The sequence below is a fragment of the Rana temporaria genome, chromosome 9, assembly GCF_905171775.1.
Source record: "Rana temporaria chromosome 9, aRanTem1.1, whole genome shotgun sequence".
NCBI lineage: Eukaryota > Metazoa > Chordata > Amphibia > Anura > Ranidae > Rana > Rana temporaria.
Window position 1 is genome coordinate 89,574,351 of NC_053497.1, and position 24,750 is coordinate 89,599,100.

The 24,750-nt window shown below is 40.8% G+C and overlaps 1 protein-coding gene across 3 annotated transcripts in view; it reads left to right on the plus strand.

Annotated features, from left to right (window-relative positions):
* Positions 1-1,122: 1,122 nt before the first annotated feature.
* The window catches only part of GUCY2F (guanylate cyclase 2F, retinal), a 100,213-nt gene continuing 76,585 nt past the window's right edge, over positions 1,123-24,750 (plus strand). For 2 of the 3 annotated variants that reach the window (XM_040323896.1, XM_040323898.1), the window contains exons 1-2: positions 1,123-1,391; positions 19,906-20,749. In XM_040323896.1, the coding sequence (XP_040179830.1) occupies positions 20,008-20,749 (742 nt within the window). In that variant the 5' untranslated portion in view covers positions 1,123-1,391; positions 19,906-20,007. The remainder of the gene's footprint in view (positions 1,392-19,905; positions 20,750-24,750) is intronic. The other variant, XM_040323897.1, reaches the window with a different exon arrangement.

The following is a 24,750-nucleotide window of genomic DNA, read 5'->3' on the forward strand; positions in this document are numbered from 1 at the left end:
ATCGGGAAAACTGCCATGACAGCTTTTGGATGGGAAAACTGTCCGTGTGTATGCTCTTTGTTCAGTTTTCCCGACAGGAAAACTGCCGGGAAAAATTAGAACATGTTCCCTTTTTTCCTGCCACAATTCCTGGCGGTCTTTTTCCCGCCAGTTTTCCTATGGGAAACACTGCGGTGGAGCATACACACGGCCAGGTTTCCCGGCCAAAGCTCTCATGGCAGTTTTCCTGCCAGGAAAACCGGCCGTGTGTAGGAGGAAAAAGCTACCGAGCCGGTTCTCGGCTTTACCCTTGGTTTTCCCGGCGGTAAAAAGTCCACCCGGAAACCTGTACGTGTGTACGAGGCATAAGGCCCCTTTCAGATGGACGGCTGTTTTGCCGCAGTTAAAAGCACTACAAATGTTTTGTGAAATTCAAGGCTCCAGGCACTGCGATTAGCTGCATTTGCACATTGCGATTACATGCGTTTACGTGCGTTTAATTGCGGTCCGCGTTTAGCTGCGGTATTCATTTCCATAGCAACCCTTTTTATTTTTTTTGTTTTTGTTTTTTTTAAAACGCTGCTATCCGCAGTCGACAAAAAAGACTGCGATTACCTGCGGTTATGTGCATATAGCTGCGCTACATCGCACCTGGACGCATTCAATTCTATTTTTTCTATTCGCACCAAACCGCATGTAACGTAATCGCACGCAAACGCTGTGTGTGAATGGGGCCATAGGAAAACATTGTGTGTTTTTAGCTGCGGTAGAAAAATAGAAAATCCGCAGCTAAAAGCACCATTCTATCCGTCCGTCTGAAAGGGGCCTAAAACTTTGCACATCGTTTATATCGATGCTTTTCAAATTTATTTAGCTGACTAAGCTTTATTTGAGTCAAGATATGAAGTTAAGACATTTACACTTTGTAAATTTATGATCTATTTTAATAGATTTTAATATGTTTGACACTAAAAGGAAAGTATTATAGTAAACAGATTTCAGTAGTTGGGCAGTGCTGAAGTAAAGCTATGCAGCTTATCCAACTGCAGGTCATATATAGGTCGTTAGTTAACGCTGATAGGTGCAGATCAGTTTAAAGGATTTAAAGCGTCATTGTAATGTAAGTCCTAATCCATGCCTTTGGTAGACATGCTGAATACTGATTTGGAAGGTTTATGACACATGTCAATTATGTCCACCAAATGACATTACATTGCTCGGAATGTATGAGAACCCTGGGAGAGCCTGCAGAAAATTTAAGGGTCCATACATCTCCCTTTATTCATTAATTCTAAGAAATATACCATGGGGACCTGGTTTTTAGGAATTATCAAGGTTGATGCACATAGACTGTAATGTTAATTGTAAAAGCTTTCAGGACTCAAGGCAATAGGAAACCTGCGTATACAAAGGTAAGTGTTTCTGTTTCATAGATCTCGACATATCTTGAGCTATATCAATGGGAGATATTACAAAAAAGCAGGTGGTATTTTACTACTACGACTACTTCAAATTGATTTTTTTTTTAATCAACCGTGTATTATAATGGTCATGACATACAGCTTCATGAGTTTACCATTTTTATGAAGTTAAAGAATGAGCTTTAGGAAACGCAAAAGGAGCCGTTTAAGGCATTTTTTTTGTTAAGCACCACTAAAAGTTAATTTTTTTTTTGCTAGGATCACTCATATAGCAACATTTTCAAATAAGATCACTTTTATTCTCTGCTTATAATGTCCTTAAATGATAATGTCACGTTATTAGGACAAACTCCAGTTAACACAATGCTATCGGACAAGGAAATTTATTATTCTAAAATTGTTCAGAAATGTGTAATGCTCAGCTTGTTTGATTTTGAAATGCAAACATATTAACTGGCCTATCTTGACTGAATGCAATCATGTTCTTCTGTGGGTTAAAATGGGCAGTAATCCACTTCAAATGGCTTAAATGATATTATTTTAGAATACTTTTAGCTTGTTGTGTGCTTTCCTGGTAATGATAGGCTTGGATTCTTAGAATAGTTCTTTCATTAAGGTTGACAATACTCTTCATTGGCTATAAATACTGTCACTTGTGTAGTTTTATTGGATTATTACAAGTGTATCTCAAAGAATCAGGATTATCTGGAACACATTGTAAACATGCTTATTGGTGTATATATTAATACACGTATAAGGTTACAACTGTGTTGATGTTAAACATTAGGGTATTGTAAGAGCATTATAAAAGCCCAAAGCTTTCATCTTAAATCAGCTAAATACATTCCAGGAACAAGGGATATGTTGTGCAAAAGTCTGAAGCTCCGTACACACGACCGGTTTTCCTGCGAGGAAAACTGCCAAGAGAGCTTTTGGCCGGGAAAACCGGACGTGTGTATACTCAGTGCCGATCCTGACCTCCCTGGAGCTCTAAGCAAAATGACATGTCACATTAAAGTTGAGAAGCAGGGGGGCTGCCGAAAATGACATGTCACTGCCGATGGGGATGTTCTGCTGTTGGAAATGACATCTTACATTAAAGTGATAAGCGGGGGGTGTTGCCTTCTTACCTCTTCTCCCATGCAGCCAGCAAGTTGAGAAGCGGGGTGAGGGGTCGAAAATGACTTCTCACCAGGCGGGGCCTCTAGTAATTCGGGGGGCCCTCCGCAGCTTTGCGGGGCCCTAAGCGGCTTGCATAGTGAGCCTATAGGGCGGATCGGCCCTGTGTATACTTCCTGGCAGTTTTCCCGACAGGAAAACAGCCGGGAATCCCGTCGAGAAAATAGAGAACCTGCTCTCTATTTTCCTGTCAGGATTCCCGGCGTTTATTTCCCTGCCAGATCTACTACTTTCCTATGGGAAACACTGCAAGGCAGTGCCGATGGAGCATACACACGGCAGGGATTCCCGGTCAAATCTCCATGGCAGTTTTTCTGCCAGGTTCTCAGTTTTCTCGGCGGACCTTTTACCACCAAGAAAACCGAGCGTGTGTACAGGGCTAGACAGTTTAATTTTCAGACAGCAGCCACAGTCTGAGTGGAATAACCTACCCCCTGCAAGTGTGCAGCAGAAGAGAACTGTTGCTGTCCTTCTAGAAGCAGTGGTCTTGCTGCAAAGGTCCAAGATGCCCTCTACTAAATTAGATTGAGAGCTTTGAAATCTCCATGATAAACAAAGAGCCCTTGTTCTGCTGCCATTACTGAGCTACTTATATAAGCCAGTTTTCAAGAGAAGGCCTTCTGATTTTACTGGCCTTCATAATTATCAAGGGCCGATGGCTCAAAGAGTACGGAATCTAATGAATCAGCATAACAGATAATCAACCAGCATTTCATAAAAAGGTCAGCAATGACACAACCTTTAATTCTTACATGATAGAAGAGATCTAAGATAGGGCTGGATTTAAAAGCCAGATTTACGAATGTTTTGATATCTTGCACCGTGATCTCTCATTTTTTGTTCATTCAATATCATAGAGATCCCACCTGGGTTAATGATGCAATCATTAGGTCTTGTAATGGGTGCAGCATTTTGTCAGGAGTAGTAATCACACAAGGTGGGGGACTTTGTGTGGTTTCCTGTAATTATTTAATAGTATACGATTAACTGCCTCTCTCTCTACAACCAATCCCATAGTGTTTAATAAAGTGGTGGGAACAGGGCCGAATGCAAGTGATTTTATATAGTCTTTAAAATACTGATATGTTGATGCTATAAATAAATTAAAAAAAAATCAGGAGGTTTAGCTATCCAAAGTCTAAACTACCACTCATGGATGGACTGGCCATTTAAAGATCATGGCCCAGATTCTTAAAGGACTTACAACGGCACAGCACCATGTACGCCGTCGTAAGTCCTAATCCGACCTGTCGTATCTATGCGTCTGATTCTTAGAATCAGTTACGCATAGATATCCATTAGATCCGACAGGCGTAAGTCTCTTACGCCGTCGGATCTTAACTGCATTTTTTTTTACCGCTAGGTGGCGCTTCCGTCGAATTCCCCGTTGAGTATGCAAATTTGCTAGATACGCGAATTCCCGAACGTACGCGCGGCCGATGCAGTAAAGTTACGACGTTTACGTTAGGCTTTTCCCGGCATAAAGTTGCCCCTGCTATATGAGGCGCAGCCAATGTTAAGTATGGCCGTCGTTCCCGCGTCGAAATTTTAAAAAGTTACGTCGTTTGCGTAAGTCGTCCGTGAATGGGGCTGGACGTCATTTACGTTCACGTCGAAACCAATGACGTCCTTGCGACGTCATTTGGAGCAATGCACACTGGGATATTTTACGGACGGCGCATGCGCCGTTTGTTCGGCGCGGGGACGCGCTTGATTTAAATGAAACACGCACCCTACCCGCCGAATTTGAATTCCGCCGGGTGATTTACGCTACGCCGCCTCAACTTTACAGGCAAGTGCTTTGTGAATAAAGAACTTGCCTGAAAAACTTGCAGCGGCGCAACGTAAATCGAATATGTTACGCCGCCACAGAGATACGCCCCCCCCCCATTCCTCTAATCTAATCTAGAAATAAATTAGAATTCGGAAAAACATGTTTTCAACCTCTGATTCAATTGGCATTTCCTCCATTTGTAAGAAATGGTCTGTATATTTTCAATAATAAGTACTTTATGCACAATGAAGTATCCAACAGCAATGAACTAGGACTATTTTAGGTAGTCAAAATGATCAAACAATGAATTTTCAGTGGTCATGAAAACTTGTGCTGAGAACATACAGTATATGGGCTGTCATTACCAAACTCTCTATATACAATTACTAGTAGCCTGGTTAATGATTCAAATTCCTGAATACTTTCTGGGCCAGTGACTCAGAACGTGTGTGCAGATCAGGACTGCTGGCTTTCATTTGACTTCACTACCCACATGCTTGCTTTAGGACAGTAAACCAGAAAGTACTAAGGACAGCGACAGCCAGGTAGCTTCCTCATTTACTCAGTACAGGGTTCCAGTAAGGCTACAGAATGTTCTATGGAAAAGACCTTTGTGGTTTTGCTGTTATGGTGTGCATTGGCAAAGGTAGCGTAGATGTGTTTTTCTAATGAAATGCGTTAACAGCTCAATTAAAATAAATGGGATGCCTTATTGCAATGCCCAGTAAGGCATTCCCTCATTAAAAATGTTATTGGCACCCAAAATATGTTTTTTTTTCTGCATGGAAGAATCTTTTACTTAAAAAAAAAAACAGCAGTTAGACAGAAATGCAATGCAAACTCAGGAATACATAATGCATAGAGTTTAGGGATCAGAAGTGTGTAATGCAGAGTGTGCGGGGTTTAGGAGTGCATAACACACAGAGTGCAGGGCTCAGTGGTGTGTGGCGCACAGAGCACATAAATCAGGAGGAGTGCAGGGCTTAGGCATAAATTGCAGGGATCAAGAGTGAGAATCCCAAAGAGTACTGGGATCAGTAGTGTGTATTGTAGAGAGTACAGGGTTGAGACGTAGGTATCTCTAAAGCCTCATACACACGATCGGACTTCCATCAGACTTTTCCATTGGGGCGTTGGGCGTTAACTTGGTATGCATACACACAGCAGAACATTTTCAGCCAACTTTTACCAAATCACATGGTTTTTCAGCTCTTTACCACCACCCTATGGGCAACTTCTGCTATTGTTGTCTGTTGTTTAGCATTGGTTCTGAGCATGCGTGTACTTTGGATTTTAGTCCGATGGACTTGTGTCCATCAGACATTTGTTGTTGGAAAGTTTAAGATTATGCACAGCAAACATTTGTCCATTGAAAAAGCGACAACAATTTTCAGATGGAGCACACAGACAGTCGGATTGTCCGATAAAACCCGTCCGTCGGACCGTTGTTGTCGAAAAGTCGGATTGTGTGTATGGGTCTTTAGCGTGGAGTGGAGGCATCAGCAGTGGGTTTTGAAGAGAGTGCAAGTGCCATGAGTGTGCAAGGCTCAGAGTGCAGGGCTCGGAAGTATATAATGGAGAAATTCTAGGGCTCAGGAATGCAAGAGACAGGGGTGTGTAATACAAAGTGTTAAGGGTTGAGGAGTACATATTACAGAGAATACAGGAGTGAGCAGTGAGTATTGCACATGGTGAAAGGGCCAGGAGTGGATATTGCAGAGCACAGAGATCAGGAGTATGTAATGTATGCTCTCTCCTTAGCTGTGTCAAGGATGAGTTCAGAAATGTCTCTCTCGGCTCTGAACTGCTGCTGACAGGCAGGCAGAAGAAGATCTGTGGTGCCAATGCCTATTTTGTTGCCCTGTCCCATTTTTTTTTATTTGTAATTTTAAATATGTAATTTTTCAAGATGGGTAATACCCAATTTCAATCAAAGAGGAATTCAAACTTTGTTCCAAAGTGCAGTTTGTGTAATAAAAAATATTTGTGGGGGGGGGGGCGACATATCAGCATAGAATCCCATGAGATAGGAGAAATATAGGGTCAGGAAATTCAGTAGTGCCAATTACTAAATGTAGGTAAATGAATCTGGTAATTTCAGCACCTCTCCTATGATAAATATCTAATTGTTGGAATGCTATGTAATGTAAATTAAAATTTGGTACTGTCAGCATTCCCATTATGTACAAACGTTTTTCTTTATCAAGTTTGCATGACCCATGATTCCCAGGGGTTTCTATGACCAAATGGTTAATGGTGCCTTTTAAGATGTGCAACTGTTAAAGGGGTTGTAAAGGTTTGTTTTTTACTTTCTAAATATGTTCCCTTAAGCTAGTGTATTGTTGGTTCACTTACCTTTTCCTTCGATTTCCCTTCAAATGTTTTTTTTCCTTTGTTTTCTTTGTCTGAATTTCTCACTGATCACCGCCACACTCCTCAGTAAGCTGTCCTGGCTGACTAACCCCCAACCAGAGCGGCTCGGATGATGGGGGCAAGCTTACTGAGGAGAAACAGGAAGTGAGAAATTCAGACAAAGAAAAAAAACATTTAGAAGGGAAATCAAAGGCAAGGGTAAGTGAACCAACAATGCACTAGCTTAACTGCTTGCCGAGCAGCCGCCGCAGTTATACAGCGGCAGGTCGGCTCTGCTGGGCGAGATCACGTAGCTATACGTCATCTCACCGAGCAGCCAAAGTAAAAAATATTAATTTTTTTAAAAATTTTCGCTCTATTTTTGTTTATAGCGCAAAAACTAAAAACCGCAGAGGTGATCAAATACCACCAAAAGAAAGCTCTATTTGTGGGGAAAAAAGGACGCCAATTTTGTTTGGGAGCCACGTCGCACGACTGCGCAATTGTAAGTTAAAACGACGCAGTGCCGAATCGCAAAAAGGGGCATGGTCCTTAACCTGCATAATGGTCCGTGGCTTAAGTGGTTAAAGGAAACTATTTAGAAAATAAAAACAAACATTTACAACCCCTTTAATGATATTTAGAAAGGGTCCCATATTATGTGAAAGGTAGTCAGATGGGCCTCTGTATATTACAATTACTAAATACTGGGCGAGATTCATGTACTTTTACGGCGGCGTAACGTATCCCGTTTACGTTACACCGCCGCAAGTTTTCAGCGTAAGTGCTTGATTCACAAAGCACTTGCCCGTAAACTTGCGGCGGCGTAGCGTAAAGCCGTCCGGCGCAAGCCCGCCTAATTCAAATGGGGCGTGTACCATTTAAATTAGGCGCGTTCCCGCGCCGAACGTACTGCGCATGCTCCGTTTTGAAATGTCCCGCCATGCTTTGCGCAAAATGATGTCACCCCAACGTAATGTTTTGAACGGCGACGTGCGTTACATACTTTCGTATTCCTGGAAGACTTACGCAAAAAAAATAAATTTGAAATTCGACGCGGGAACGACGGCCATACTTTAACATGGGCTGTCTAATTTTACACCACCTAAATAGCAGTCGCAACGGGAAAAGACGACTAGCGACGACGTAAGAGAATGCGACGAACGCACGTACCTTCGTGGATCGCCGTAAACAGCTAATTAGCATACCCGACGCGGAAAACTACGCAAACTCCACCCAGCGGGCGCCGAAGTATTGCATCCTAAGATCCGAAGGCGTACGAAGCCGTACGCCTGTCGGATCTTAGCCAAATGCCGTCGTATCTTTGTTTGTGAATTCAAAATAAAGATACGACGCAGCAAATTTGAAAGTACGCCGAGGTATCAGCAGATACTCCGGCGTACTTTTTCTGTGAATCTGGCCCATAGTATTTAATATTGCTAGTTCTATTGAGTGGGAGAGAGGTTTGTACCAGAGTGTAGGAAACTACCCAATGACAAGATTTGGGATTTAAACCAATTAAATAACAGGGTAAAATTTTTTTTGCATGAGATGGCTGGAACTTGTGTCTCACAGGAACGTAGTCAGCGGGATGTGCAAATGGGTCAGTTTCGCTGCTGGCAGAGACATGGTCAGCAAACAGACAAAGGATCATTCCAGGCAGCAGGCAGAAATGTGGTCAATAAACAGGCCAGGGCTAGTACAGGCAGCAGGGAGAGACAATACTGCACTGCTGTGGCAGTGATCAAGAACACTATTGCTGGCTGAACTGGTCTGATGACAGTGGGAATTGTGTATTAGTGATCCAGATTCTGTTGCTGGCTTACACTGGTTGGTGACATTGGGGACTGAATACTGGCCCAAGGATTCCAATTATAGTGCCATAACAGAAAGTTGTTCTGTCTGCGCGTTTCGCAGGAACCGATTTATCAGGAAATAGGTGGCAATCTTTATAAATATAGTAGTACAAATCTAGAGATAAAATGAGTCATCATAAGAATTAAAAAAACAAACAAACACCAAAAGCAATAATATATCGAAAAAAGAAGAAACAAAAATACAGTGTAGGCAATATAGTCAAAGACCCTCCCCTTAGGCCAGGGGAAACATTCCCAAGAAACTTGTGCTGATTTGTTTCTGATGTGTCAGGAATGTGTATCTTTTTATTTTTATTTCTTTGAGTGGTATAGACAGGATATATTTGACTTTGTATATTACCTAATGTATATTACCACAAAATCCCCATTGTTGGACCCAAGTTTGGAACAAGAGAACGAGAGGCAGACCATGAAGGTGTAAGCAAAATACCTTGAACACCATGAGAGGGGCAATGATGCAGCACACCATAGCAAATTGTGGTTGTTGGCAAATTGCAGTCAGTCTCCATTCACACCTATGCATGTTGCTTTTGAGCATTTTTGCAGTGCTTTTTGCGGTGCTTGCTGCACTTTTTGACGTGCGTTTTTACCAAGATTTTACCACGAATTTGTGTTTTGCGTTTTTTTTTTTTTTTTAGCCAGCATTTTTTTTTTTTTACATTTCCTTTAACAACCAGCTATAAACAGAAAAAAAAATGCGGTACTTGCATTTTGGATGCGGGTCCATTAAATTCTATTGCATGCAAATTGCTGCTTTTTGCAGGAAAAAAAGTCCCTGACCATTTCCAAAAACGTAGAGGCACAAAAAAAGCATTGATGTGAACATGTGCCATAGGAAACCATGTTAAAAATTTTCCCTGCATTTCTGCAAAATGCATCAAAAAAAGCATTAGTGTGAATGGAGCCTAATGCCGCCTACACACGATCGGTTTGTCTGATGAAAACGGTCTAATGGACCGTTTTCATCAGACTTACCGATCGTGTGTGGACCCCATCGGTTTTTTATCCATCGGTTAAAAAAATAGGAACTTGTTTTAAAATTATCTGATCATTAACTAACCGATAGAAAAAAACTATCGTCTGTGGGCACGTCCATCGGTTAAAAATCTACGCATGCTCAGAATCAAGTCGACGCATGCTTGGAAGAATTGAACTTCATTTTTCTCAGCACGTCGTCGTGTTTTACGTCACCGCGTTCTGACACGATCGTTTTTTTAACTGATGGTGTGTAGGCACGACTGATGAAAGTCAGCTTCATTGGATATCTGATGAAAAAATCCATCAGACCGTTTTCATCGGATGAACCGATCGGGTGTACAGGGCATTACAGTGGACAAAAGGACTGTCCTGTTCATGAAGGCAACCATAACTGTAGTCATCTAAAAAGTACATTAGTGAATCAGTCCAACAAAAATCTGCTGAATCAGCTTTCTATAGACAAGTGTTTAGAGACAATGGGCAGTTATCAAAACTTTGATCAAATTATGCACTCATATATAAACACTCATTTTAGCCCTAATCCTCTTTTATTTAGCCCTCAGCACAGGGACAGGGACAAGCATTTCCCCCTCTCAATCAAACCTACCCATGCATCAAATGGGCCAGATGAAAAATTTGTGCTATGGCTAAATCTGTGGATGAATGCAGTCATTGTATAGCCATTTCGGTTATTCCATGCACGATCCATAAATTTGGCTTTGATTCCTGTGTATTAGGCCTTGTACACACAACCGGATCTGTCCCATGAAAACGGTCCGCGGACTGTTTTCATCGGACATGTCCGCTCTGAGATTTTGGTCTGATGGTTGTACACACCATCAAACCAAAATCCACGTGGACAGAATACGCGGTGACGACGACATGAAGGCGACGTGACGGCGACGATGACGCGGCGACGTGCGCGAACCCGGAAGTTAAATGCTTCCACGAATGCGTCGAATCACTTCGATGTCATGCGCGGGTTCTCGGGCCAGCGGACATGTCCGATCGGTCATACTGACCATCGGACATGTCCGGTGGACATCGTTCCAGCGGACAAGTTTCTTAGCATGCTAAGAAATTTTTGTCCGCCGGAAAACGGTCGGCTGGACAAATGTCCGCTGGAAAACGGTCCGGTCGGCCGTACAGACGACCGAACATGTCCGCGGAAACTGGTCCGCAGACCAGTTTCAGCGGACATGTTCGGTCGTGTGTACGAGGCCTTAGAGATGTGGCCAACTGCTAGAATGGCTAAACCTGGGTCAATCCAGCTACAAAAACAGAAGCAAGGCTGAAAATGTATGCCCCGTACACACGATCGGAATTTCCGATGGGATAAAATCTGATGGAATTTTCCGTAGGAATTCCGTTCAAGCTGTCTTGCATACACACTGTCAGATCAAATTCCGACCGTCCAAAACGCGGTGACGCATGAGAATGATTGCAAGATTGTCCTTGTGATTCTTTTTTTTCCCCTCTGCTTGCATCAATGTTTATTTCAGGATTATTAATATACAGCTTGTATAGCCTTGAAGTGCACTCAACTCCTCTTCTGTTTTTCTAACCTCTGACCCATGTAACATCATTGAAACAATAAACTTTTCAAGGGCATATGACATATGAAATCAAAAGAAAAAAAAAAAAACAGAAACAACACAATCCAAGAACATATACTGTACATGTTCATTCTATTGCAATGTTTACTTTAAAGCCTTGTACACACGATCAGTCCATCCAATGAGAACGGTTTGATGGACCGTTGTCGTCGGTTAACCGATAAAGCTGACTGATGGTCCGTCGCGCCTACACACCATTAAAAAAACGATTGTGTCGGAACGCGGTGATGTAAAACACAATGACGTGCTGAAATTAATTAAAAGAAAACTAGAACAAAAGATGTTTAACCACTTCAGCCCCGGAAGAATTTACCCCCTTCCTGACCAGAGCACTTTTTGCGATTCGGCACTGCGTCACTTTAACTGACGATTGCGCGGTCGTGCGACGTGGCTCCCAAAGAAAATTTACGTCCTTTTTTTCCCCACAAATAGAGCTTTCTTTTGGTGGTATTTGATAACCTCTGAGTTTTTTTGTGTGCTAAAACAAAAAAAGAGTGACAATTTTGAAAAAAAGCTATATTTTTTACTTTTTGATATAATAAAAATCCCCCAAAAATATATATAAAAAAAACTAATTTCTTTCTCAGTTTAGGCCGATATGTATTCTTCTACATATTTTTGGTAAATAAAATCGCAATAAGCGTATTTTGATTGGTTTGCGTCATTGGTGCGCGCAGCCTATTTCATTAGGGTGTGCACCCCAGAGCACATGCGTGTATTTCAGCAGAGCAGTGGAAGGTGTGAGTAGAGCAGAGATTGGTGCCAGTAGGGCAGTGAATGATGTCAGTTTTTTATTTTATTATTTTTTACGATTTTCTGAAGGTTTCGTGAATTAAAAAATAAAAAAACAGTAAAGTTAGCCCAATTTGTTTATATAATGTGAAAGATGATGTTACGCCGAGTAAATAGATACCTAATATATCACACTTTAAAATTGCGCACACTCGTGGAATGGCGCCAAACTTCGGTACTTAAAAATCTCCATAGGTGACGCTTTAACATTTTTTACAGGTTACTATTTTCGAGTTTGAGAGGAGGTCTAGTGCTAGAATTGTTGAACACGCTATAATGCAAGCAACGATACCTCACATGTGGGGTTTGAATGGCGTTTACATATGTGGGCGGGACCTGCATGCGTGTTCGCTTCTGCGCGCGAGATAACGGGGATAGGGGCATTTTGAATTATTTTTAATTTTTTTTTTACTTAATTTTTTTTATTTTTCCACTTTAAAAAAAAAAAATGTGATCACTTTTATTCCTATGTAAACATCCCTTGTAATAGGAATCAGTATGACAGGTCCTCTTTATGGAGAGATGTGGGGTCAATAAGACCCCACATCTCTCCTCCAGGCTTACAAGCATGAAATCGGAAAAAAAATTACAGATCACATGCCGACAGCCGCGATTTGTTTACTTCCGGGTACCGGGTGTGATGTCATAATGTCGCGCCCGGCCTCCGACGGTCATAGAGATGACTGGTGACCATCTATGCTTTCCAGCAGCACCGACCGACCGATTCGGGACGTCCCCTCCCGCTGCCTATAAGAACGATCAAGTGGCGGGTTTGCAGCTTTGATCATTCTTATCGTGCACAGAATCGGTGGCTGAAGACGGCGATATCTGAATGATGCCTGTAGCTGCAGGCATCATTCAGATATCACCGCACAAAGCCGAGGACGTCCCAGAGACGTCCTCGGTCGTCAAGAGGTTAAACCAGGCATGTCCAAAGTCAGGCCCGGGGGCCAAATGCGCCCCCTGTTGATTTAATATGGCCCCCCTGGGATTTGGATGTATATATTGTTTGTGGCCCCCAGGGCCACAAAAGATATATACTGTATTTATTGGCGCTGTCTTGGAGGGGACAGGGAGGGGGCAGGACGAGCGCCGTCAGATTACATGAAGAGAATCTCCTGTTTACTCAGCAGCGTCTCTATTGTAAGTCCCGTCTCCTGGGATGCCATTGGACGACTGTTCTGTCTATTAAAGAGGCCACAGGATAAACAAGGCATTCTCCTGTTTGTAATCTGTTGGCACTCGTCCCGCCCCCTCCCTCTGCCCTCCGAGGCTGCAGATGGGCATCATTCAGGCTGCACTGATGGCAATGGTAAGGCTGCATTTATGGCACATGTGAGGCTGCATTTATGGCACATGTGAGGCTGCATTGGTTGCAATGGTAAGGCTGCATTCATGGCAATTGTAAGGCTGCATTCATGGCAATGGTGAGGCTGCATACATGGCAATGGTAAGCCTGTGAGTGTTATACGCCGATAAATACGGTATATCCAAATAACACGCCCAAGCTCATCCTTAGTCCTAAGCAGCGCTCTGGGATTCGTTGGGGCCACAAATAAAATATATACAGTAGATCCAAATAACACGCCCGAGCTCATCTCTTCACCACACACAGCCACAAAGGCAAGATAATTCTTGTTGGGCCGTGTATTAGAGCTCAGACGAACACACTTAGGCAGAATTTTAATGGTTCAAAGAATGTCAGGCAAAATAGTCGGCCCTTCACGCATGTTCACTTAATCAAATCTGGCCCTCTTTGAAAAAAGTTTGGACACCCCTGGGTTAAACCCTTCAAACTGGGTTGCATATTAACTTCTTAAAAAAAATAAAAAGTAAAACATTTAACCCAACAAAAACTAAAATCGAGTAAGTAAGGTGACCACTGCGTGTCATATTTGCCTGAGTATATCGTTATAGGTCTATATGACTATGGGTACATGTCTAATAGTTTGATAGTCACCTAGCTTAAACTCATACTCATCTAGTATTTTAGATTACGGCAAGGTATTGCTCCTCCTAAAATTCCATTTTGGGACATCTAACATTAATTTCAACTAAGCTTAACAATGCTGTCATTGAAATAGCATCATGTTTTCCCTTTAAAAATCAATTATTGCAACAGATCTAATGCGTTTATGCTAAAAAAAATATTGAATCTGTACGCCATGATGATTGGATGTTCTCAATACAATCAGATTAAGTAGACGGAATATTGGGATTTCTGTGTTGTGTATTTTGCATCGTAAAACTATAATGCTTTAGAGCTTCAGTGACCCAGAGGCCCAAGATTTCATGTTTGTGTACTTCTCAAATTTACATTTTAATGGAATAATTCTGACTTTAATGATTATAACTCAACTGGAGCCCATGGATTCATTGATAGAGAATTACATCTAGCTACATACATTGAGGCATAATGGGTAATATTTAATCTATTGTGTTATATTATCAAGGTAGCAACAATACACTGGAACTTTATGAATTGCATAAAATGGAGATATATAAACTACAACTCAAACAATCTTGTTTGTGAATCTTTCAAAACAACAAATTAATGCAGTTTTGCTGGTGCATGACGTGCATTTGTTTCACAGCAGACTCTGGAAATAGGATAATGTTGTTTTTTCCCCCCCAAAGCAGCGAATTGTGTTTTCTAAATTATTACAGCTCTCTCCTGTTTATGGTCTTTTCTTGTACTGCAGTGTATCTACATGTAGGAGTGCAATCTACTACAATCTTTGTAGTGTCATTACACAACAGTAACATTATTTCTTTTTAATTTCCAGTATTTATATAAAGCCGACATGTCACAGAGATCTTTTGAAAGTAGTATAGCAAAATTGTTCCCATTTGTTGAATGAAAAAAAATATGTGCATTAAAAAAGTTATGTATTTTTTACTGTATGGATAAAAATATTTAAATAACTCCCTAAATTGTTATATTTTTTTCGAGTGTTGCCTGTCCCGATTGCCTCCCACATATTGCGAATCCATCAACGTAAGCTTCTGAAATGTATCTGTGGTCCTACCCGACCCCGTGTTAATAAGAGTACACTGTATGCTCGTCGGATTAAAGGGGGTTGTTCGGTCCCTTATCTTCAGGCCTACTACTCAGCAGCGAATATAGCTCCGTTGTCCCACCTTCATGACACGTACCAAATGCCTTTTTGGGCCATTATTGACCTAACTGTTTCCCACCCTATTCCTATCTCTTCTGTCCCCTGGCTACCCCCCCAAAACGCCCTCATGGGTTTGGCCCATGTATGGCTCATACTCTTCATATCTGGGACTCCGTTAAATATTTGGCTGGCCTACTTTCTCCTCATCTACCACTGCTACGTTTTGCTCATTGCCCTTTATTTCCCCCCAGCTGCGAAAAACCTAAACAGTTCTCCTGGTGGGCGGATAATGGCTTCATAGATGTCTATTCTCTGTTCACCCCCACGAAAATACTAATGTTTGAAGTCCTTAGATTCTCTCATGATATTCCCCTTAGAGAGTATTACAGTTACCTTCAAATCAGGCATTTTCTCCTGCAACTTATAAGGGCCCAACTTACCCCATATACCTTGACACCCTTTGAAAGCATTTGTAGGGCCTGACCCCACTCTCCGGGATTAATATCCTTAATCTACTCCTCTATCATTTCCTCTAGGAAACCCCCAGTAAGAGCATATCACCTTCAATGGGAGAAGGACCTAGGTAAAAAACTGGATCCAGAGGATTGGCAGATCATGACAGTATCCCTTATGAAAAGCTCCAGGAATGTTCTCACCCTGGAGAATGCATACAAAGTTTTTTACAGATGGTATTATACACCAGCCAGGATAGCTTGTTTTATTCCTTCCTACTCTCCTAATTGTTTTTGGGGCTGTACACTGGAAGGCACAATAGCCCACATTTGGTGGACGTGTCCTAAGGTGCAGACTATGGGTCAGGGTCTAATCCCTTTTACGCAACATGCTCCATTCCGACCTTAAGAGGGACCCCTACAAAGCCCTTTATGTAAACCCATCCTTGAACTTCTCCGCCCGGAGCGTCAACTAGCTCAGCACCTTTTTAACGCCACTAAGTTAACCATTGCGAGGACATGGAAAACCCCTATACTCAGCTTTGAGGCAGTTAAAAACCGCATGAATGGCATAATGATCAACGAGAAACTTTCATCTTTCACCTCTGACACCCATGACAAATTTCTTAGGGTATGGCAGCCATGGATAGCAATTAACAAACCCTCTAGGTTCAATACCCAACTTCTTTCAATATAACGGCCATGGATGCACCCCTCCTCCTGTTGGACTCTTCCCTTCCTTCTTCCCTTCCTCTTTCCTTTGTCTCTTCATTTTCTTGTAGATCCCCCTCCCCCTATACCCTGTAGTCTACCTTTTCTTTCCCTTGATCTGTGTACCTGTTTACTATGACTCCTGATTTCATGGAGTCGACTTAGTGATGGTGACAGCGCGGCTGGATGCCCACAATTAGGTGACCACACGAAATAAACCATAAATTTATCTTTCTCTGTTCTGCAGGATCATCCTATAGTTCTTTACTGCAGAGTTCTTTGCTCTCTATATAGCATACTCTGGGACATTTTTTTCTCTTTGCTGTACTATTGTTTTGAGGAATATTGTACCATGTCTATAGTACCCTGTTATCGGGATTTTCCTTTTCATCATATGTTTGATGTACCCATCACACTACTGCGCTAATCTGTTGTGTCTACTTTTCTGTCAATAAAAAATATTTGTAAAAAAAATAAAAATATTTAAATGACAAAAAAAAAAAAAATTCTAAAGAATAAAATGCACATATTTTTTGAATGAGATGTGATTTATACAGGGAGGCAATAATTCAATGGATTGGTTATATTATGTGACTGCGAGGTGGGAAGGGATATGTGTCTAGAGGAGGTACCTAAGATATGCTCAATAATCTGGAAAAGAGTAGATACAGGCTAAAGGCATTAGGTTCAGTTTGCAAAGCTAACACAATCTGAATAACTATAATTAATTTAAAAAAAAAATAACAGTTGCTTTCAGTTGAGACCAATGGAACTGAAAATTACAGTTATGTGGCTAAATTAGAGAGCCTTATCCTTCTGTTGAAGCGTTGCACATAAAGATATGGATGAGCGAGTTTAGAGTGGAGGAACTTGACTGGCCTGACCTCAACTTGATAGAACACCTTTGAGATGAACTAGAGCGGAGACCTTCTCGTTCAACATCAGTTCCTGACATCACAAATTCGCTTCTTGCAGAATGTTCAAACATTCCCATAGACACACTTCTTTTTTTTTTCTTTTATAAGTCATCGGATAACCAGACAGAAAGCTGACTACACTGCAATGAATGAGCTTTCATGCTTAGTTAGGTTTAACTAAGAAAGCAGGGGGATTGGTGGGATCACTATTAGCTAGATTCACGTAGGGTGGCGTATGTTTGAGACGGCGTAGCGTATCGTATTTATGCTACGCCGCCGTAAGTTAGAGAGGCAAGTGCTGTATTCACAAAGCACTTGCGTCCTAAGTTACGGCGGCGTAGCGTAAATGTGCCGGCCTAAGCGCACCTAATTCAAATTGTGAAAAGGTGGGCGTGTTTTATGCAAATGAATCATGACCCAACGTGATTGACGTTTTTTATGAACAGCGCATGCGCCGTCCGTGGACATATCCCAGAGCGCATGCTCCAAATTACGCCGCAAAGACTTATTGGTTTTGACGTGAACGTAAATTACGCCCAGCCCCATTCACGGACGACTTACACAAACGACATAAAAATTTCAAAATTCAACGCGGGACCGAGGTCCATACTTAACATTGGCTAGGCCAGCTTTTTGTTGGACTAACTTTACGCCTGAAAACGCCTTACGTAAACGGCGTATCTTTACTGCGACGGACAAGCGTACGTTCGTGAATAGGCGTATCTCGCTTTTTTACGCATTCTAGGCGTAAATCTGCGTTCACGCCCCCTAGCGGCCGGCCTAAATAGAAAGCTAAGATACGGCGGCGCAGGCCGTCGTATCTTAGCTAGATTTAAGTGTATCTCATTTTGAGAATACACTTAAATATACAACGGCTTCGATTCAGAGTTATGACGGCGTATCTACTGATACGCCGGCTTAACTCTTTCTGAATCTGGCTATTTGTATTTTATGCAAAGAAAGCAATGCAAAGAGAACAGGAGTACACAGTATAATAGACACATATCATGAATATGAAATGCTAGGATAATACACTTTAAAGATGAATTTGTCTGAACTAATGGAAGGTACATTACCTTGCCTGACTCAGCCACATAATATGATACTGAAGAACAGTGATATTGAGTACTTTCAAAATCAGGTCCTAGTTAGCCAGATACCAGCTTTTCTATAGTAAATATGTGCCCTTTCTAGTTCTAAATTCAGTTGCCTCTTACCTATAGGCATGTGCATTTCATTTCGTTCCGAATCGAAATTCGGACACATTTTTCATTATTCGGACATTAGGATGCATACGAATTCCCGAATTGTAATATTAACGAATTTACCGAATCTGAACGAACGTTTTCGAATCGAAAACCCGCGGACGAAATTCGATCGAACATCGAAAACAAATTCTATTCTAATCGAATTCGAAAACAATTCGATTCGAAAACAAATTTGAATGAAAATTGAAAGCAAATTTGAATCAAAATCTAAAAAATATAAATCGATTTCTAAAAAAGAATACAATAAAATAGAATATAAAATAATAAAACAATAGAATGAAAATCAAAGAATAGTAAAGAACAGAATGGAATTTAATAGAATGTAATCAAATACAATAGAATATGACCTGGCTTCTTCTATCTATCTTTTATCTATCGTCCATGAAATTCGAAATTCATATAGAATGAACTCTAATTCAATTAGAAAAATATTAGAAGAGTAGAATAATATATATATATATATATATATATATATATATATATATATATATATATATATATATATATATATATATATATATTTTTTTCTGCTCTAATCTAATATTTTTCTATTCGAATTTGAGTTCATTCTATATGAATTTTGAATTTCAGAAGATGGTTATATATATATAAATGTAATTATACATATATATATAACTACATTTATATATATAACCATCTTCTGAAATTCGAAAAATTCATATAGAATGAACTCAAATTCAAATAAAAAAATATTAGAATAGAGTAGAATAAAATATATTTATATATATATATTTTATTATTCTACTCTTCTAATATTTTTCTAATCGAATTTGAGTTCATTCTATATGAATTTTGAATTTCAGAAAATGGAAGTTAGATAGAAGATAGATAGAAGAAGCCAGGTCATATTCTATTGTATTTGATTACATTCTATTAAATTCCATTCTGTGCTTTACTATTCTTTGATTTTCATTCTATTGTTTTATTATTTTATATTCTATTTTATTGTATTCTTTTTTAGAAATCGATTTATATTTTTTAGATTTTCAATTCAAATTTGCTTTAAATTTTCATTCGAATTTGTTTTTGAATCGAATTGTTTTCGAATCGAATTGTTTTCGAATTCGATTCGAATAGAATTTGTTTTTGAATCCGATTGAAATATTATCGAATTCGACCGGATATTCCGAAATTCGGTCGAAAAAAAAACGAATTCCGAAAACGAATTTAACACATGTAACGAATCTAACTTAACAACATTTATTAAATAACGAATTAAAACGAAACGAAACAAAACAAATTTTTCCCTTTTGCACATGCCTACTTACCTAAATATTTTTCTAAAGAAAAAAATATTTCCAGTCTTCAGTCTACTTCAGTATACAAATGATTACCATGTATTTAGAACTTACATTGATCAAGAATGTTTGACATATTAGAGTTTATATGTACTACAAAAGCAACTGCCTTAAATAACCTGTAAAAATGACCTCTGTTTGTTTCTGTTAGCAGGCCTACACTGGATATGCAATCGTAACCATCATCTGACCTTCATAAAACAAAGCTGGATGTATCTCTTTTTTGCCTAGTACATTTACATGCAGGAGTGCAATGCTACAAGAGCCCTGGTCTTTTCATAGATGTGTAATAAGATGTAACATTTACCCAAAATGGACTGAGAGTAAATACCTCACATTTTCATCTTTACCATCCAAGTTTTTTTTCTGCTGGTCCATCCTGGCTATTGTCTTCTTTCCACAGTTTGTGAACTCTCTTCCATACAAAGTTGGTGTTGTCGGACCTTGGTCCTGTGATCCTTTGTTTTCTAAAGCTCTTCCACATATCGCTGCCAAGTTAGCTGTTGAACGCATCAATAAAGATGCTACCTTAGACTTGGGTCTTAATTTTAATTATGTGATAATTGATGAAGACTGCCAAACTTCAAAGGCTCTTTCAACATTTCTTACATACTCTGGGGTTGCTTCAGGCTTTATTGGCCCTTCAAACCCTGGATATTGTGATGCTGCTACTCTTTTAGGAAAGAACTGGAACAAAGCTGTGTTTTCTTGGGCCTGCATCAACTATGAGCTGGACAATGTGAAAAGTTACCCAACATTTGCCAGAACACTACCCTCACCCACCAGGGTTCTTTTTAATGTAATGAAGTATTTTCAGTGGGCGCATGTTGGAGTCATTTCATCCAATGAAGACATTTGGAAGGATACTGGCAGGAAAGTGGCAAATGCACTCCGCAATAATGGTTTGCCAGTTGGAATTGTTATATCTATGGGAGAGGACAATCATAGCATTCGGCAAGCTCTGGATAAAGTGCGCAAGGTTGACAATCTACGCTGTAAGTTGGACACATTGTTTAGCCTGTCTATTCTTAATGTTATGTAGCTGCTTGTGTGCTTAAAAGGCTAACTATGCCATAACAAAGATACTAAATAACATGTACTTCTGTTATAAAGTATTAATTTGTAATCAGTATACTCAGATTTCACACTTAAAACTGAGCTAAAGACAAAGAGCTAAAGGGGTTGTAAAGGTTTGTTTTTTATTTTCTAAATAGGTTCCTTTAACCACTTAAGACCCGGACCATTATGCAGGTTAAGGACCATGCCCCTTTTTCCGATTCGGCACTGCGTCGCTTTAACTGACAATTGAGCGGTCGCGCGACGTGGCTCCCAAACAAAATTGGTGTCCCTTTTTTCCCACAAATAGAGCTTTCTTTTGGTGGTATTTGATCACCTCGGCAGTTTTTATTTTTGCGCTATAAATTAATGCGCTATTAATTAATTAAATATTTTTTACTTTTTGCTATAATAAATATCCCCCAAAAATATATAAAAAAAGTTTTTTTCCCTCAGTTTAGGCCGATACGTTTTCTTCTACCTATTTTCTGATAAAAAAAAATCGCAATAAGAGTTTATCAATTGGTTTGCGCAAAATTTAGAGTGTTTCCAAAATAGGGGATAGTTTTATTGCATTCTTATTAATAATTTTTTTTTACTACTAATGGCGGCGATCAGCGATTTTTTTTGTGACTGCGACATTATGGCAGACACATCGGACACTTTTACACACATTTTGGGACCATTGTAATTTTTACAGCAAAAAATGCTATAAAAATGCACTGTTTACTGTGAAATTTACAATTGCAGTTTAGGAGTTAACCACTAGGGGGCACTGTAGGGGTTAAGTGTGACCTCGTATGTGTTTCTAACTGTAGGGGGGTGGGGCTGGACGTGTGATGTCATTGATCGTCTTTCCCTATATCAGAGAACAGATGATCAATGACACTGCCACAACGAAGAACAGGGAAGGTGTGTTTACACACACCTCTCCCCGTTCTTCAGCTTCCGGTGACCGATCGCGGGACACCAGCGGCGATCGGGTCCCGCGAGCGCGGTCATGGAGCTTCGGACCGGCGGCGCGCTCGCGACCCCACGGCTGGGCTTAAAGAATCACGTACAGGTACGTGATTGTGCCCAGCTGTGCCATTCTGCCGACGTATATCGGTGTGAAGGGGTCCTTAAGTGGTTAAGCTAGTGCATTGTTGGTTCTTACCTATTCCTTTGATTTCCCTTCTAAATGTTCATTGCAGTTAAGCAATACTACTTGGTTACCAATGTAGCAAGAGCTTAAACAAACAGATGAGTTCATCATTTGGCTCTATCTTTCTATAAGCATGCTCAAACTTTTGACTAACAGCAGTTTGAAAAGCAGTAGAGCTCTAATTGGCTAAGATTGCTGGCCCTCCTTTGCCCAGTGTGAGTACTGCAGTGTTTGGTTTGGGATTGCAGGAGACTGAAATTCAGACAGATTTAGGTATTTTTGCTATTTCTAGTTTAATTAATTCATAATTGTATATTTCTTTATCTGTGCTTGCAGTTCAGACCTACCAATAGCATTCTGTTGATGGTAGCGGTGTAGTATTAGATGAGGGTGGTGGGTGATGGGTATACTAAAATTTTATTTCTGCCATGTAATAAATGTTACGGGACCATTCAGGAGGAACAATGGTGGTAAAAATGTGTTAAGAAATAAACTGTGGGGTAGATTTACAGACCTTTTGCGGCGGCGTATCTCCAGGTACGCCGCCGTAATTTGAATTCCGCGCCCGCGTAGCGTTACGCCGATTCTCAAAGGCAGTTACGCTGAAAAAATAGGCTTCCTCCACCGACGTAACTTGATTGCGGCGGCGTAGAATTGTGTGCAATATAACTTTGGCTGCTAGGGGCGCTTCCGTTGTTGCCTGCGTAGAATATGCTAATTCCCTAGATACGCCGATTCACAAACGTACGTGCGACCGGTGTTTGTTTTTTACGTCGTTTGCGTTAAGGCTTTTTCGGCGTAACGTGGCTCCTGCTATTAGGAGGCGCAGCCAATGTTAAGTATGGACGTCGTTCCCGCTTCGAAATTTGAATTTTTTACGTGGTTTGCGTAAGTTGTTCACGAATAGGGCTGGACGTAATTTACGTTCACGTCGAAACCAATACGTCGTTGCGCCGTACTTGGAAGCAATGCACACTGGGATATGTCCACGGACGGCGCATGCGCCGTCCGTACAAAACGTCATTCACCTCAGGTCATCATAAATTTAAAAAAAACACGCCCCCCTTCCACATTTGAATTACGCGCGCTTACGCCCCACCCTTTTACGCTACGTTGCCGCAACTTACGGAGCAAGTGCTTTGTGAATACAGCACTTGCTCCTGTAAGTCACGGCGGCGTAGCGTAAATACGATACGCTGCGCCGCCGTATCATTGCGCGAACATACGTGAATCTACCCCAAATTGTTTAGGGTCTTTTTTGTTGCTCTGCATATGTGCATTCCAGACAGTCTGTCTTCATCTTTTACACACATGGCATCTACAATACATTTTGTTTTGCCTGTGCGCATTTGCCCTGTTTTCTGCCAAATGTTAGCATTTATTCTATATAAGTCAAAAATAGCATCACATTTCATGACCAAAATCCTACCAAATGGTATGCATCCTTTTTAGGATATGATTACTACAGATTGGTGCCCAAATGATTGGTAGTAGACAGGTTGGGGGCATTGGGGAGACATGTATCCTTATCAGCTGACCCTTGTGTGGCTTTCTGTGCAGATTCCTGATAGACCCTCGTGTTTGATTGCTTGCCTATGGAGCAATACTAGCTACACAGGCAATTTGTCCACCCCAGAGGTGAAATACCTAATAGTATTGATGGACGTGCTCTGATTGGTGTGGAAACCTGTTTTGTTTAAAAAAAAAAAAAAAGTAAGAAGAAATAATAAAACAATAAAGAAATGCAGGATCAAAGCCACAGTAATCTGAGTTCAGACAAATATTTTCATCCCCCCCTTTCCCTTTGCATGCTGTACACGTACATCTGCTGGTCAAAACAACTTGTTTAAATGGAAATAGGGCTGTTATCTAAATAAACAGCATAGAACACTGGCAATAACATTATCCAGCGTAAATAAGGATTAATTATTAAAATGTCCCTGCATCAAAATCCCATTTGGCTGTATTATGTTTGCAGTATAGAGCATGCTCGTGTAATACTTGCCAACTATTCTGAGTTCACTGGCACAATTCTGGGTTCCTACACTTAAGGGGCTCACAACCATTAAATATCTACCGACACCCCCAAGCTGCTTGCAAATTTTGTTAGGTTTTACATTTTTACCTGTCAGTATATTGTACCCTTTTGGTGTCATGATAAAGGTATTTACATTTAGGGGTCTATTTTAAAAGTGGAGAATGCGACTTTTACAAACATTTTCTGATTGAGAATCATCCAGGTCCATGGGCCAGATTCACAAAAGAGATACGATGGAGTATCTCAGATACACCATCGTATCTCGGATTTTTACTGGTCCTATCTATGCGCCTGATTCATAGAATCAGATTCGCATAGATAGGGCTGAGATCCGACAGTGTCACACTGTGTTACACTGTCGGATCTTTTTTTTGATTTAAAAATGGCGCCGGGGGCGTTCCCGCTGATTTACACTGAATAATATGTAAATCAGCGAGATACGCGAAATTCACGACCGTACGCGGACCCGACGCGGTGTTCTTACGTCGTTTCCGTAGCGCGGTACCCGTCGTATACTTACCCATGCTAAAAGCAGGGGTAAGTATTGTTAAGTATGGCCGTCGTTCCCGCGTCGATTTTGAAATTCCCTACGTCGTTTGCGTACGCCGATTCACGAACACGCGCGTCGCAAGTCCCGCTCACGTCGCAACCACTGACGTCCTATTGACGTCAGTGGGAGCAATGCACGCCGGGAAATTCCCCGGACGACGCATGCGTATTTAAATTGGCGCGGGAGCGCGCCTGATTTAAATATGACA